Source organism: Ambystoma mexicanum, chromosome 3q, assembly GCF_040938575.1.
Source record: "Ambystoma mexicanum isolate Mex_15411 chromosome 3q, UKY_AmexF1_1, whole genome shotgun sequence".
Taxonomy (NCBI): domain Eukaryota; kingdom Metazoa; phylum Chordata; class Amphibia; order Caudata; family Ambystomatidae; genus Ambystoma; species Ambystoma mexicanum.
Window position 1 is genome coordinate 1,200,301,932 of NC_090926.1, and position 15,296 is coordinate 1,200,317,227.

Genomic DNA, 15,296 nt, shown 5'->3' on the forward strand with positions numbered 1-15,296 from the left:
TGTACAAGATACAGTGAGCAGAATATAGGTCAGGATATAATGCAAAAGCGGTCTAAGATGCAGAGATGAAGGTCCCTGTCTGGTCAAGCCTGGTCTAGGGTGGACGGCCAGGCTTTAGCCTTACGCTTGAAGGCAGGGAACGAAGGTTAAGCTCTGAGTGGGTTGGGTAAAGTGTTCCATAGCTTCGCCGCGAGGACGGGGAAACTGCGACCACCAGATTTTTGGAGGTTGAAACGTGGGTTGACAAGGCAGTTAGCGTGTGTGAACCTGTTGGAAAGGTAGCTAGGGGCTTGGTTCGCAATACTTGTGTGTAAGTGTCAGAGCTTTAAGGGAGATTCTTTGGGTATCTGAAAGCCAGTGGAAGTTGCGTCTGTGTTCTGAGATGGATAATTTGGAGTTTTATGATATTGCATTAGTTGGTCCCTAGGTAGAGGGCATTGCAGTAGTCAATCTTGGATAGGACCAAGGTCCTGGCTAGGGTAGTACAGTTGGAAGGTGACAGGAAGGGTCGGCAGGCTGTGATGAGCTTGCATGTGTGGGATGCAGCTGAGGAGACTGCATTGGTTTGTCTAGTTAAGGAGAGGGTAGAATCAAGGTACATACCTAATGTTTTAGTGTCCTTAGTTACTTTGATGCAGTTGCCATCTATGGTAAAGGATTTGAATGAAGAGTCAAGTTTACTGAGTTTATGGGGTGAGCCTAGGATGAGGAGATCAGTTTTCTCATCGTTTAAACACAGTTCATGCTGTGCCATCCAAGCCTGGATGGCTTGGTAAATGGCATTGATAGCTAAGGAGTCAGTTGAAATGGGAATAAGAATTTGGGTGTTGTCAGCGTAATTAGTGTACGTGACGCCCATGCCGTCCAGAATGTCAAATGGTTTAGTGAAGACATTGTAAAGTGTCGGGGATACACGTGATCCTTGGGGGACTCCACATGTGACAGGGGAGGGTTCTGCAGTGGCGGTACGGAAGAAGACCCTCCTGGATCTGTTGTCCAGGAATGAGGTGATCCAGGCTGTAGCTTTCTCTGAGAAGTTGGCTGCCGTTATGAGGTGGTGACAAAGTATTTGATGGTTGACTAGGTCAAATGCTGCGGAGAGGTCTAATAAGAGTAAGAGCGCCAATTTTCCCTTGTCTTTTAAGTCTTCTATTTGCGTTTTTAAGTCTAGTAGTGCAGTTTCTGTGCCGTGGCGGGGGCAGAAGCCCGACTGCCTCAGACCCAGGAGGTTGTTAGTTTCGAGGTAATCTTTGATCTGCAGATATGCCGCACGATCAACAATTTTTAAGAGGAATGGCACAGTGGTGATTGGCCTGTAGTTAGTGGGAATGTTAGTGTCCAAGGTTGGTTTTTTCAGAAAAGGAATGACCCAGGCATCCTTGAGGTTGTCCGGGACGATCCCTGTTCTGAAGGAAGAGTTTATGAGTGTGGTGATGAAGGGTGCAAGGTTATGTGAGGCCTCCTTGATAATGGTGGCAGGGTCGGAATCTCCCTGACAATTAGATGGCTTCAGGCTATTGATGATGTGTTCCACTTGCGAGGTGGAGAGGTGAGAAGCAAAATGGTTGTAAGGATTCAGCATTGGGTTTGTGGTTAACCTGAGGGGCGAGCTGTGATACAAGTGAGTGCAGGCTGTTTTTCCCCCCCCCCCATTAATTTTAGTTTGGAGCATGGTAATTTTACCCAAAAGCGCCTCTTGGATGTTGGTGGACCAAGTGTTGTCTTTGGAGCAAGTGTCAGGAGGAGGAGCGGGGGATTCCAATTCCTTTAGGATTTTGAAGAGCTCCTTGGTATTAGATTGGGAAAGTTCAATAGGTTTATTGTATGTCTCCTTTTTTAGCAGACAGTATGGCTTCTTTGTAGTTTAGCGTCGCTAAAGCCATGCTTATTTTATTAGATTCAGTTGGGTGACTTCGTCAGCAAGTTTCGAGGGTCCTTTTTTCCCTTGCATAAGGTTCTCAGCTGAGGCGTGAACGGGGAATTAAGGTGAGCCTGGGGTTTGGGTTTGCGTAGTTTGGCAGGAGCGATGAGATCTAATGCTTTTAACAGTCTGATTGTAAGAGTCTACCAGGACAGTGGGGTCAGAGCATACTGAAGCAAGATCATGGAGGGCAGGGAGGGTGAGTGGGACAAGTTTGGCGCAAGTTATGTTATGCTTATTGCTGGTGAGTGTGGCAGGTGCTATATTAGGGTTGGAGTGGATGGTTTTAGTGGGGATGCTGAAGGTGATAAGGTGATGGTCCGTCCAGGCGCATGGTAGGTTGGAGTTGACATTAGCATTGCAGTTAAAAGTCAGCAGTCCAATCTGGTCCAGGTCATGAGCGGTGATGAGATCAGCCATGTCGAGGGCATGGGCAGTGAGGTACCTAGAGTTGATCAAACCTGCTTTAATGCTTGTTGAGGGTTGTGTAATGGGCGGTAAGGTATAGGAGTCAGAGGTAGGGTCAAGCGACCGTGAGTCCAAGAAGGGGGTGGGAGCGGCTGTAGGCTTGATGCCAGAGGGGTTGGTAGACTGGGTGCTGACAAAGCGATGGTAGGCGATGTGTGATAGTCCAGACCCTAGTCTAAGGTTTCTCAGTGACGTAGTGCACGGTTGGTTAGGTGTGGGTTTACTGGTGAAGTGTTGTATCCAGAGCGCTGGATTGTTAAGGTAGGGGTTAGCCAAAAGGGCGTCCATAGTTAAGTAAAAAGGTAGTTGTTGTTGAGCGTTGTCACGGGTACTGCTGATGCGTTGTGCGTGCTCAGGAAGGTTTGTGTTAGGTGTTTGTTGCAATATATGGAAGGATGACAGGAAGATGTGAGTGTAGTTCTGAGATGGTGCAGCTGTAGGAAAGTTCGGGCAAGATAATGCTGAGTCTAGGTGTGCTGTGAAATTGATTAGCAGGCAAAATGCAAGTTGAAGGGAGGTGTATACTGCACTTTGGGGATGCATAGTAACAGGAGGGTAAGAAGCGAGTTATCAGTTACTCAATAAGCGCGCACATGGTAGATAAACAAAGCAGTGGTCAACATAGCCATTATAGACAATCAGTCAGTACTGGCAAGAAGCCGTGCAGTGCGGTTAGGGGTTTGCAGGTAATGCAGAGCAAATAACCATAACCAGCAATACAGAGATTTCACAAGGTAATGACGCGGGCCAAAACAATGCAGTGCAGTCAGAGGTTCGCAGGTGGTGCAAGGCACAGGACCAACCAAACAATGCAAAATGGAGTTCACAGGGTAGTGTCATAAGCCAGAGCAATACAATGCAATCCGAAGTTCACAAGGTGGTACTAATATGGATAACACAACTGGGTGAGGTAAAATAGGTAGCACCTAGATTCGAAGGTATGCAAATTGGTTAAAATGCAGAGGGTTGACTCATAGGTTTGAGGTGACACAGCTAGGTAGGTATAATAGGTAACACCTAGATTCGAGGTTACACATTTGGTAAAATGCAGTGATGCAGCAACTTGATATAGTAAGACACATTGGTGGAGTGCATATTATAATAATGCCGATGTGCAGTGGGCACGATAAGGCAGATTGAGCTAAATGCGTAAAAAGGGTTAAGGGCCCATGCCAGTCATTGAGCAGAACTACTAGGACCATCCGGTCGTCTAAGGTACCCCTTGCTAAAATCGACCAAGGTGGAGCGAAATCTTAAACATGAGTGCAGTTTACTCGAGTAATCAGGTACGATTCAAACCCTCTAAATAAATATTGCTACAGAAGGCATTTTAAATGCAATTTTGAGAACAGACCAGAATGGAGCGAGATCTTGGAGCCTCTAAAGCAATTACTGGGTAGCCTGTAATCACCCAGGCCCACTCCCTCTAGGAGAGCGGTGTTCAAACTGTGGGGCGTGACCCCCCCCCCAGAAAGCTCAGCATGAAATGTATAAAAAAGTTTTTTTTTTTAGATTGGAAGAAATGGGCAAGGGGTGGCTCACATGGTCAGGCTGAAGCATGAAACTGTCTCAGGCACCAATGAAAAAGTGGCCCGCAGTTGTAAATGGATATTCATTCCTTTAGTCACAGACTGGGCCTCATTACAACTATAACCGGTAGAGTAACAACGGTGCTGGTAACAATGCGCCTCCTCGCACATACGGACAGAGCATCCTGGAGCAGGGCGTTTCAGCACCCACACACAGGCCAATGCAGAAGGTATGTTTATGTTCATTGTTTTTATTTAAACATGTGTATGTATGCTTATGTTGTGAGTGTATGGTGATGGATGCTCATGTGAATGATGAGAGTGATTGCTCAGTGCCTTGCATACACACAATCATGTTGATTTCGTTTGGCCCAGTGGTGCCCAGGGGACAGGGATGGTATCTTTTTACTGGACATCTATCAGATGTTCAGTAAAAAATGTCATGCCTGCCCCCTGGGCCCCCCAGCACCAATTGCAAACTGTTTGGCTATTTAGCCATTTTTTTAATTAAAAGTATGCTCTACAATGCAACATTTTAACCCATTATTTTAAAAAAATTCACAGGGGGGTACCCCCCGAACCCTCTTTCATTGGTTCGGGCTCCCTCACTATACTCAGTCGCTATGCCATTTTTGGGGGAAATAATTATGCCCCTCCACTCACCAGCCGCCACTGGCCCTCAGACTGTGTTGGGAACGGGATGGGGGGGAACCCAGGGACTAGGGTGGAAGCACAATGGTAAGGGAACCATGGGATAGTGGTGGGAGCAGAGTGGGGAGATCCCAGGGTGTGTGATGGGGTGGGGAGAGACCAGGCACTGGGTAGGAGTGGGATGAGGTAGCCCAGCGATTGTGATGGGAGCAGGTGACGGCGCGCAATATATACTGTCCATTTGGCATTTCAGGGGGGTCTCGAACTGCCCAAACTTTGCTTAGGGGGGCCCCGGCCCAAAAGGTTTGAAGACCACTGCTCTAGGGTGTCTTCTCCGAATTCCCTGGACCCTAAAGTGAACTACTTGTTGTGAAGAGACTTCCTCAGGAACTTGACTTTCACTGCAACTGAACCCGATCTAAACCGTCCTACAGCTGGCACCTAGACCACAAGGTTCACTCTTATGCCTCAGAGAATGCATACAATAGACTAGGGAGGAATGGCTAAGAAAAGGATTGTCTTGTAAAGTATAACAAGTGTTAAAAACGTACTTCCGTCTAAAAGAATATGTTGGTAACTGCCCCACTGAAATATGAGCAGTTACAAAAGTTATTACTTAGAATGTGTTTGCCCTTCCTAAAGTAGATATACAGTTATTTTAATCAACTGTGAATTTGGGCTCCCCCTCCCCTAATTTTCCTAAAAGTAATGCTGTTGGCTTCACCAAACTATTTCTTTCAGAATATAAGTGTATAAGTTTACCAACTGGGTCTTGCTTCCCCGAACTTGCTGTATATCCTGTATAAAGAAGTCTGCCTTTACTTACCCTGAAAAGCTGTGTGCGTGCAATTCTTAACAAGTGTATTGTGGGTTTTGCTAACCTTGGTCTGCGGTGTGCCATCCTAATATAAGTTTGAGAGTTATTGCTAACCTTAATCTGTGTTCCACTGATTTGAAAAGCAACTGTAGTTTATTACAACATTAGCTCTTACTCACCTAGCATAACTGAAGATTATCCTAAAATGAGTTGTTGGTTCATGCTGTTCCATGAATTTGTGTTCCACTATTCAGAAATGTATACTTGTAACAATGGGTTGTGCCTCCCCTGAATCTACTTCGAGCATTTCCAAAATAGTCACAAGGTCCATTACTTACCTTGAAATCCTGCTGTCTTTCTTAAGCGTAATAGGGTTTTACTGTCCCTGATTTGCTTAGTGCATTATAAAATAGTTGGTGTGTGTTAATACACTGAGTAGCGTAAGGCCCGTCCAGAAAGTATGAGAGTTATTTTACTAACTCTGAACTGAGTTCTAAAAAGTAATGTTACAAGGAGTATAGTTATGTGATTTCGTAACGGAGTGTCACTGCATAACTGACAAGGTCTACTACCCTTGAAATATTGACTGTATTCACAAAGTATATATAACCTGGTTGGTTTGACTTACCTTGACTACTTACTGTATTCTTAATAAGATTGTACTTTCCTTAAGTATGGAGTTGGTTTTTATGACTGTTCATATATAATGTATACTTATTTACCCAAGATCCATCATGGCCTACTTGTATTTAAATAAAGCATTTATGTTTACAATACATAGCGCTTCTTTGGACCATATGAATGCTACAAATTCTTTGTACCAAGCTACAGCCATGTCTCCCCTCCAAAGATAACCCTGGCTGCTTTGTCTATGCTACCAAGTAAAGCCCTGTACTAAGAGTGGAGTTTTGTACTCTGTTGTATGTTTTTCTAAGCCCTTAGTTAGAGGAACTGTCCTAACAAGGTGTTGGAATTGGATTCTGGAAGACTAATCCCTTGGTTTTAGGGCCCCAACTTCTAATCTAAGCCTGTACTACCCAAGGTTGATAGAGTGACAGAGCAGCATGGCTTATTTTAGGAGGAGAAATGTGAACTGTAAATCAGTACACAGAACTCAGAGCATGCACAGAGCCAATGAAATGCATACACACAAAGTTATACCAAAAGTACACACACACACACACACACACCAAGTAATAACCAAAGAAATACTTTATTAACAAACAACATTAAACATGCATTAGGATAATAAGGAGAAATAAAGCAGGCGAGTAAATTATCACGTACTTTTCTATCCACACAGTGTCTTAAGTGAGGTCAGTAAAAGCAGTTATTTGTATCAACTCTGCATTAGCGTGTTATAAGTTAAGAATATAAACAAGCAACAACAGGTAAGCAACACTGTAGCTATTCTTTGTAAGAATGAGGCAGTCACCCCTCCCCTCCCCCATAGAAAGGTGTTCAGTTCAGGTTTTTAGAGGGAAAAAAGTATTGCCAAAGTAAATATTTACTGTAGGGAAACCAGCAATGCCCATGTCAATGGGAATACGGCAGTTCTGATGCAAATCTTCTTACTACAGAAATGTAGCAAGTTAATTATTGTTAGGGGAATTTTGCTTAAGTCCACCTTGAGGCCAGACTCAAACAATCCCTTGGTATACAAGTCTCCAACTCATAGTACAAGTCCCAACGGATTGGCAGAGCAGCCAGCCTAATCTTATGAGGACGGTGGGCTCTAGTATAGTATAATGAACTCAGTCATTACAGTAGCCCAAAGAAGCTCTTGCACACAAGTTACAATAAAATATACATTTATTTTAATATACAAAAGGCAAGATAAGTAAATACCATCTTAGACTAACCAACACAAATTGAAAACATCAGCAACATTTTTTTCAGATGACCACTTCAATAGTAGTGTATCGTGCCCACAATGAACATAGTAATTCACTGCTTAAAATAGAAGTGGCTTGCACCAGCCAATAGTAAAGTGACAGATTTTCATGTGTAAACTCACTCAGACTAAAGGTCTGTTAGAAGGAGGAAAAAGGGGTTATTCAGCACTATCAGCAGCAATCTACTTCTTGGGCACGCTTTTCAATGATTCTAAGGCTTTATCAGTCCAATCTCCAACTAGTCAACAGTTCATCAAAGTCAGTTGAGGAGGGTAGCAAAGTATTATGCAGCAGCAGAAAATGCAAAGTTCATACTTTAGTTACTATAAATAGAAGACTTTACTGGAATGCAAAAGTTAATAGGGACCTTGTAAAGGACTCCCTATAGAAGTACAAGCTGTTTATCTTGGGCAATGGGTAAGGGTGAACACACAAACACCTTGTATCGCACTCCAGTCACACTGGAGCAACTATTTGGCTTGAGGTAAGCTCTCCCTTGAGCCCCACAGTACCTCAGGGCGGTTGAAGAAAATGCAGCAGCGACGGATCCAATCTCCTGTTTCCTCGGTCTGGTGCCGAAAGGAGGGACTCTGGAAGGGATGTCACAGCAGAAAACGCAAGAAAGGACCCTCAGCAAGGAATTCGGCGGTCTGTGGGTTTTTCACCTTTTTACAAGCTCCAACAGCAAACGTTTACCGCCCGATCGACACCTCGATTCCGCAGTGCTGCATCTGGTGAGGGCGCTTTGAGTGAGATTGTGTCTCTGGAGGACAGCTGGAGCTCACCAATATTCTGGGAGGATTTGTGCACCGGACGATGACGCACTGCAATTTGGTCTAAGGGCCACTGGTATTCACGGTTTGTAGCCCTGGAGGATCACTGTACCTAAGGGGATGGATCGTTCTGCATTTCGTCTTAAGCCTTCTGCCTCTGGAACCTCTCCTTTTATTCGAATTTCACAATCATTCGTCTGCAAACTCTCTGTGCAATTAAAAGAAAGGGGGTGGGAGGCTGTCCAAACAGGACAGCCACCACCATGCCCTCAAAAAGGCTCCCCTCATTCAGGAGAACAAGAAAAAGGTCCACAAGTCCAGCAGAGAAAGTGCTGGGGGTCTCACTAGGAGAAGGGATTAAGTATACATCTAAAACTTCTCTCAAACAGTTGTTCTTTGAAAACATAGGCGTTTTGGAGAAGCCTTCCTGTAGAGGCTCCAGTTGCTAGATCTTGGCGACTGGAGTTTGGTGAATACCCGATCAGCAAAAATAGTACTCCAAAAGCAAAGGAGTGACACAAATGGCTGACGGTAAATTAACCCTGAGCACAATAGTACCTTAATAGTGAAAACCGATGCAGCTGGACTACATATGGATGCATGGCTGCCAACCTGGTTGCCAAGTCCTTGGTCATTATGGAACCCTGGATGATCTGCCGCAGTAGTCGATTGAGGGACCAGTCAGCAAATAAATCTCATTTGCGTACCAGTTGTGGTTTTGGTGCCTTTTCTTGGCACCAGGAGTGAACAATCAACGCCGGTCGGAATCTTCTTTTCTTGGCCCTGCACTCCGATGAGGGGGACTGAGGAGAGTATTCATGCTTCTGGACGGCCAAACCAATGCCACCAAAGTTCCAGCGGCATTAGTCAATGGCAAGGCAAAGCACTTCAAGGTGGTCGAGGTACCCCATTGTTTGGGAGAATTTTCATTTCTGTTCCAGTTCCCTTCCACCTTAGAGACCCCCAGCTCCTTTGCTGGACTTCGGACTAACCACATCTACATTCTGTGGAGTACAAACCTATACCAAAAGGTGGGTTACCCAATACCAAGCAGGTAAGTCTTGTGTAGTCCCACAGTGTGACTACCAAACACCCATGTATTGGAATTCTGCAGCCATGGAAGGTCAGGGGACAGCTCAAATTGAAGTGTTTTGAGGCTGGTTATGCCCACCAGACCAAAGTAGTAAGTCTTCCTTGGTGGAGCTTCCCTGTTGATTACAAAAAACAGGGTCAGGACAGCAGCAGTGCTTCTGCGGTTGCTGAAGTGCTGCAGGTGTCTCTAGTCTTCAGAGCTTCAGTTCTAGTGGTCGGCCTAGACTTCTGTCCCAAAAGACTTGCCTTTTATGCAAGAACCCATTCAGTCCGATGGACCCGTAAATCACCTGGGAGTGGCTGTCCTTGAAGGATTGCCGCCACCACCCAGTTCAAACTGGTTCTAGCTAGGTGTTCGGGAGAATTCTCAGAAATGTGCCAATACCCTCCTACCTTAGAGACCGAGAGCTCTTTTGATGAAATTTAAGACTTAATTTTTATCCTGGAGAGAGCGAGACCTTTTTCCCTACTCGCATGTATTTATCTTTGATTTGAACTATTTCTTTTGGTTTTGGAGTCCGAAACTCCATAGGGATAATCGTTTACATTGCAACAGCACCTTCAGTGCAGTGGCACAGGGAAGTCCCTTGGAAACTCAGTATTGCTCTAAATGTACCAGTGATGTATCAATGTCCACAGTGTCCTAACTATTGAAGTCACCTCAGGGTGTAGGAGAGCGTGTCTCTAGACAACTGGAGGGAAAACAGGTATATAAAGAAGAGGCACTTCGGGAGCAAACCTGGTACTACTTGAACAATAAACATAAAAGACTCCTTTGCCTACACACAGTTTGGAATTCACAATACCCTGAATCATTAAAGGTATAACACACTGTCAAACCAGGTCAAACAATGTCAAAAAGAAGTACATGGAAGATATAACCAGACTTCTATGGTAATTCATATTAAAATAATTACAGTTTAATTGGAAAAAGGGGGACAAGGAAAGAACTAATTATTAAAAACACACTTCTAAAAAAAGCATACAAAAGTGACCAGTGCATCAATAAAGTGCTAATCACCGATAAACTGACAATGTGCAAGAATAATACAAATTGTATCTCTCCTAGATACTACAGTCACATAGATTGTTCAATCACATACATATTAAATTATTGCATGTTTAATCTGACCTTGAATTATTGAGTACATAAAAACCACATAACCTACATAAACAGAGAATGTTGATAAAAGGGTAGTCAAATGTTTCTCTATTATTGGTACCTAGGTTCAAAAGTACCTATGGTGCATTCCTTTTAGAGTCCTTATATTCTCCTAGATACTTAAAGGTAGTACCTATTGATACCCAGCGTGTACCATCCCCAAAGGTTATCTACTGATTTATTGAAACGAAGTGTGCATTTTGAAGTGTATTTTAAGTGTTACATATTTGCTCCCTTCTAAAGGCTTGTTCTAAAACTGACTGTTCAATTAATAAATATTTTATCAAGAAACCTTGCGTATAAGTATTATTTGGATACTTGTAACAGTGAAACTATGTGGCAACCCTACAGCTCACATTGACCCATCTTGAGATAAGCCTGGGTGCTCAGTCACTCTACCAACTTGTGTAGTACAGGTTTATACCAAAGGTTCGGTTACCGAGGACAAGGCTGGTGCAGTCTCCCACAGGGTTACTGCAAACAGTCTTGCCTAACACCAGGCATACCTTCAGACAAAGGCCAGAGACGTTTCAGGCTCTCCCCCTCACTTCCTTGGAGCCTTGGTGGGCTTCACAAAGGAATCCTGCCAAAAGCAAAACTCAAAGATGACCGACTCCCACCTGGATTGGCAGAAGTGCCAAGAAGGAACATACAAACGAAGAATGGCGATAAAAGAAGACCAGGGCCCTTTTGGGAAACTTTTCACCCAAGGGTGCTGTACTGCAGCTGTGAAAAAAGCCCGCTAGTAATGTACACACAAAAATGGATCCACTGCCACTAACCAATTAACTGCCCGATTCCTGGAATTATTTGCGTGAAAAATGCAGATTTGCACGACTTTCTGCCCGAAAAACCCATACTTCAAACAGGGATTTTCAGGCAGAAAGGCACGCAAATTCGCGTTTTTCACACAAATAATTCCATGAATCAGGCTGTTTCTCTGTTAGTGTAACTATGAAAGTTACAGGAGCAGTGGGAAAGGAGCTAGTGTAGACGCCTCAGCACTCCACATAAGGTGGTGTCTGCTGATCTCACACAAACAAAGAGAAAAGTATACTACTATCCTTGAGACTAGGAGTTCTCATGGAAAAGAAATTAATAAGGTATGCCTAAGGGACTCCCCAGCAACACTGCTCATAGGGTGATGCGTGCGGCAACAATCCAATGCAGATGCTGTAGTGAAATACATGGAGGAAAGCATGACTGCACTACAGTACAAAGAATTACAGCTCAGTAAAGCAGGGTTCCAAGTCCCACTCACGCATGATAATAAAAAAAAAAATCCCAGAACTCCAGAAAAAGTGCTGGGCGTCTCTCAGGTTGAGGGGGAATTGGCACAAGAACAGAAAATTCTCCATAACAGCAGGTACGCGGTTACCGATAAGATGAGGGAGGAGGGCAGCAAACTGCGGAATGTCAGAACGCTAAGAAAGTGGGTCAGCTATCCACGGGGCCCAGAGGGCTAAATAAAACACAAAGATGAGAGAAGACCCTAAGGAGGATGAAAGCAAAGCACATATTCCAAAGAGGACTATGAGAAACACATGAATAAGCAGAGAACTTACAGGGGGTAAAGCGAGAACAACAACCCCAAGGGGGTTCTCAAACACTGAGGGGGTGAAAGCAGGAAGAACACCCCACAAGGGTTTTGAAGTGTACCAGTGTGGTGTGTTTTGTTCTGTGGGGATAATGATGTGGATTGACTGTACTTCACCTCTAGCATTACCGCCACCCTTGAGTTAAGGTTGAGTGATCGGCTACATACTGCAACTATATAGAGGTTTGGTGTATCTCTTGGTTGGAAACCCTTTTTTATCTCTATGTTCGAGTATTACACTTTCCTATGAAGAGGACTGTGGAAACATCTCTGTAACAAAGGAAAAAAAGAAAGCTTTCATTACATAGCTGGCTTTATAGGGAATGGGTATGTTTTATACATGTGTTCACCATAGGCATCTTGGCGCTACAATGGATGGAGGGTGGTGAGAGTGGTTAAGGGTAGCAGAGGGGATTAACTGGGGGGGAAAAAGAAAAAAAAAATCACTGTCAGAAGATTTGTGATTTGAACTAACGACAGAGGGCCTTAAATTGGACCCGTTACCAGATAGGCAGCTAGTGGGGTGAAAAGTGGCAGCGTGCGGGAAGGAGCACAGGTCCTCCGATGACAAAACGGTGCATCAGATAACATATGACCTAGAGATAAAGATCAGTACCATAATCTATCCCATGGGAATGATAGTGAGCCAGCAGCTCTAGCTAATGGCAGGGGAATAATTTTCCATAGCTTCTCAGGAAAATGCAGCACCTGGCTGCTGCATTGACCTGGGAGGATCCAGCAATAAAATCGGCATCAAGCCAATAACCCAAGTTGAAGCCGACTGGGCCAGCAGATGTCCCAAACTAGATGGCTAGAGGGGGGCTCCACAGAGGTTTACCCTGCCCATAATCGCCACCACCTCTCATAGAAGACTTAATGTGAGCCAGTTGAGTGCCATTCTGTTATCAATGGCTACCAGAAATTCCTTAAAGCACAACAAGCTAAGACTGGTACCAGTTCCCACCCTCATCCAAATGGCCTAGCAGTATAGGAGTAGACGCGGGGACCGGACCAGTGATTAGAAGTAGGAGTATTGTACACTTTTTTTTACATTGGGGTTACAAGAAATACCCATTGGGAATGGCTATATTCCTTCGGCAAGTCAAAATATAGTTCCAATAAAATGTGCCACTTATTTTTCCTTTACAGCTCAGACTGTGTGACCAGAAGCAAGGGGCAGGCTCCTATGTATCCACTGTTTCTTGCCTTTTGTTGGGAGTATTTGAACTCCCAAACCCCGTCCTAACGTGCCCCATTTTCTTTTGTTGGGAGTATTTGCCCATATTCCGAAGTACAAACAGCTGATGCGCCCCATTTCTCTCGGGCTGGCGGTTACCAAAGGAATGGACGTGGCACAGCAGAAAGAATGTAAAGGTGAGAAAGCAGCAGCGAGTGCAGAGCCCCGAGGGGCTTCCATATCATAGTGGATAGTGAGAGGAAAGGTGTGAAAGAGCCGGTCTCCAAAGAGAAACCAACACCGACACATGCCAGTGCCAGTGCCAATTCCTGACCCATCTGGCAATCAGACAACATGCCATGTCTTCAAAGCTACAGAACGGTTCAACCAGATTAGAGCCATGGCACTGCTAACATTGTAGACCAGAATGTGGTAGTCAGGCAGCTACACCCCCCCCCCCCCAATGGATTTCGCTTTAGTCAGAAGCCTCTTGAAATGGATTGAGGGCATTTTGGGACTCTAGCTAGAGTTACTGGTCTATTTTAGTGCACGACAGTCACCAACTGCAACAAGAACAATTTTCTGGTTGTATTGCCTTTGTGAACATTTAAATGTTCATTCAGGGGTAAACATACACTGGTCCCCAAGTGATTCCAAGTAGATATCATACCCTCCAATTCAGTTTAAAGAAAATTAAACATTAACAAATGTACCTCTAAACTCAAATACATCTCCTAACTTTACTTCAGTGAGTAACTCGCACACATCCTCAGAATGAACGCATGCACCTGGATTTCACTAAAGGATGCGAATTTAAAATAAACAGGCTCAAGATCACACACCTACTGAATCTTTGGAAAGAAAAGAACATGTAGTGTTTACTTAGTTTAACGTACAACCTTTCAGTCAAACACTGCAGCAGGTAAAATACATACTTAGCCCATTCAACGTTGAGGATTAAGTGATCGTAACCAAAGCCAGACACCCCAGCAATGGCCCTGGCGGCATCTTCTCTGCGATGGAAGCTGATGAAGGCAAAGCCCTGAAAGAAAATTAACAAATAAAGCCCTGATTTTAGGGAAAGTGGCAGTCAACTACATGAAAGGGTTCACATTCATGCAAACGATATGGGTACATTTTGCAAAAGGAGGATTGCATATCTTACAAATAGCTGTGCTAGAACGTACTGGCTTTGCCTGTTTTTAACATGCAAGGTATAAAGCAGACATTCTGGATGTTATCAAAGAGGGACAGAATTGAACAGAATTGAAGCCAATCAGTAATTCTCTGGCTCAAGTTAGTACATAACATTTTCTCTCTATGGGGCACCCTCTCTACGGCATCACCAGATGCTAGCTTGATGCCTGCTACTACATGGCTGCAACACCAACCTCCCCATATGCCCGCACGCTGTCTAGATTTCTTTCCAGCTAGTGAATGACAGGTTGAACAGGGTACCTTGGACTGTCCAGTAGTCTTATCTTTAGCGAGGTAGATTCGGGAAATTGATCCAAACGGCCTGAACAGCTCCTGCAAGTCAGTCTCTCGAGTGTCCTCAGACAAGTTTGTAACACGAATCGTAGCATTATCATCAGCTAGATGAGAGGCAAGAAAATGTGCGTCTTAGCAAAGCACCCCAAAAGCAGCGGATTACATACAGAGTGCAAGCAAAATCTCGGACAGACCCACGTTTACATTTTTCCAAATTTGGAACATACAATCTGCACTAGATCAGCATTGACAGCTTGTAACTCTGCATACGTTACAATTCACACAAAGATATTTACTGACAGTATTAAGCCCAACGTATTCCATGTGATATGCAGTGTGCACACTGGCCAAATACACAAATTGTCGGAAAGCATTTCTCCGTTCGTAGGACTATTTGGCAAGATTTGCAAGGCAGGCAAACCTTTGAGGGGGAAGCACTGAGGCGGGCAAGGAGAGGGGTCAAGGGGGAATAGGGCTGAGGCAGACGAGAGGGGGGCTGAGGCGACAGAGGGGAAGGAGGAAGAAGAAATAAGGGGGTCCATACACTATTAACTTTTGCTTCGGTCTCCATTGGTTCTATTAAAAAGGTTTATACATTAATTTTATATGGATCCATGTGTAATGTGGAAAAGGAGCAGGCAAATGGATTCTTCCAGTAGTCCAATTGGATTATGTAAATTAATCGCATGAAAATAATTCAAGGTTAAACGGATGGCAAAATGA

General features: G+C 44.3%; 1 protein-coding gene across 1 annotated transcript in view; it reads right to left on the minus strand.

Moving 5' to 3' along the window:
* The window catches only part of EIF3G (eukaryotic translation initiation factor 3 subunit G), a 72,408-nt gene that overhangs the window by 8,853 nt on the left and 48,259 nt on the right, over positions 1 to 15,296 (minus strand). Inside the window, exons 8-9 of the mRNA XM_069604055.1 lie at positions 14,541 to 14,677; positions 14,018 to 14,124 (exon numbers count right to left, since the gene is read on the minus strand). Of these exons, the coding sequence (XP_069460156.1) occupies positions 14,018 to 14,124; positions 14,541 to 14,677 (244 nt within the window). The remainder of the gene's footprint in view (positions 1 to 14,017; positions 14,125 to 14,540; positions 14,678 to 15,296) is intronic.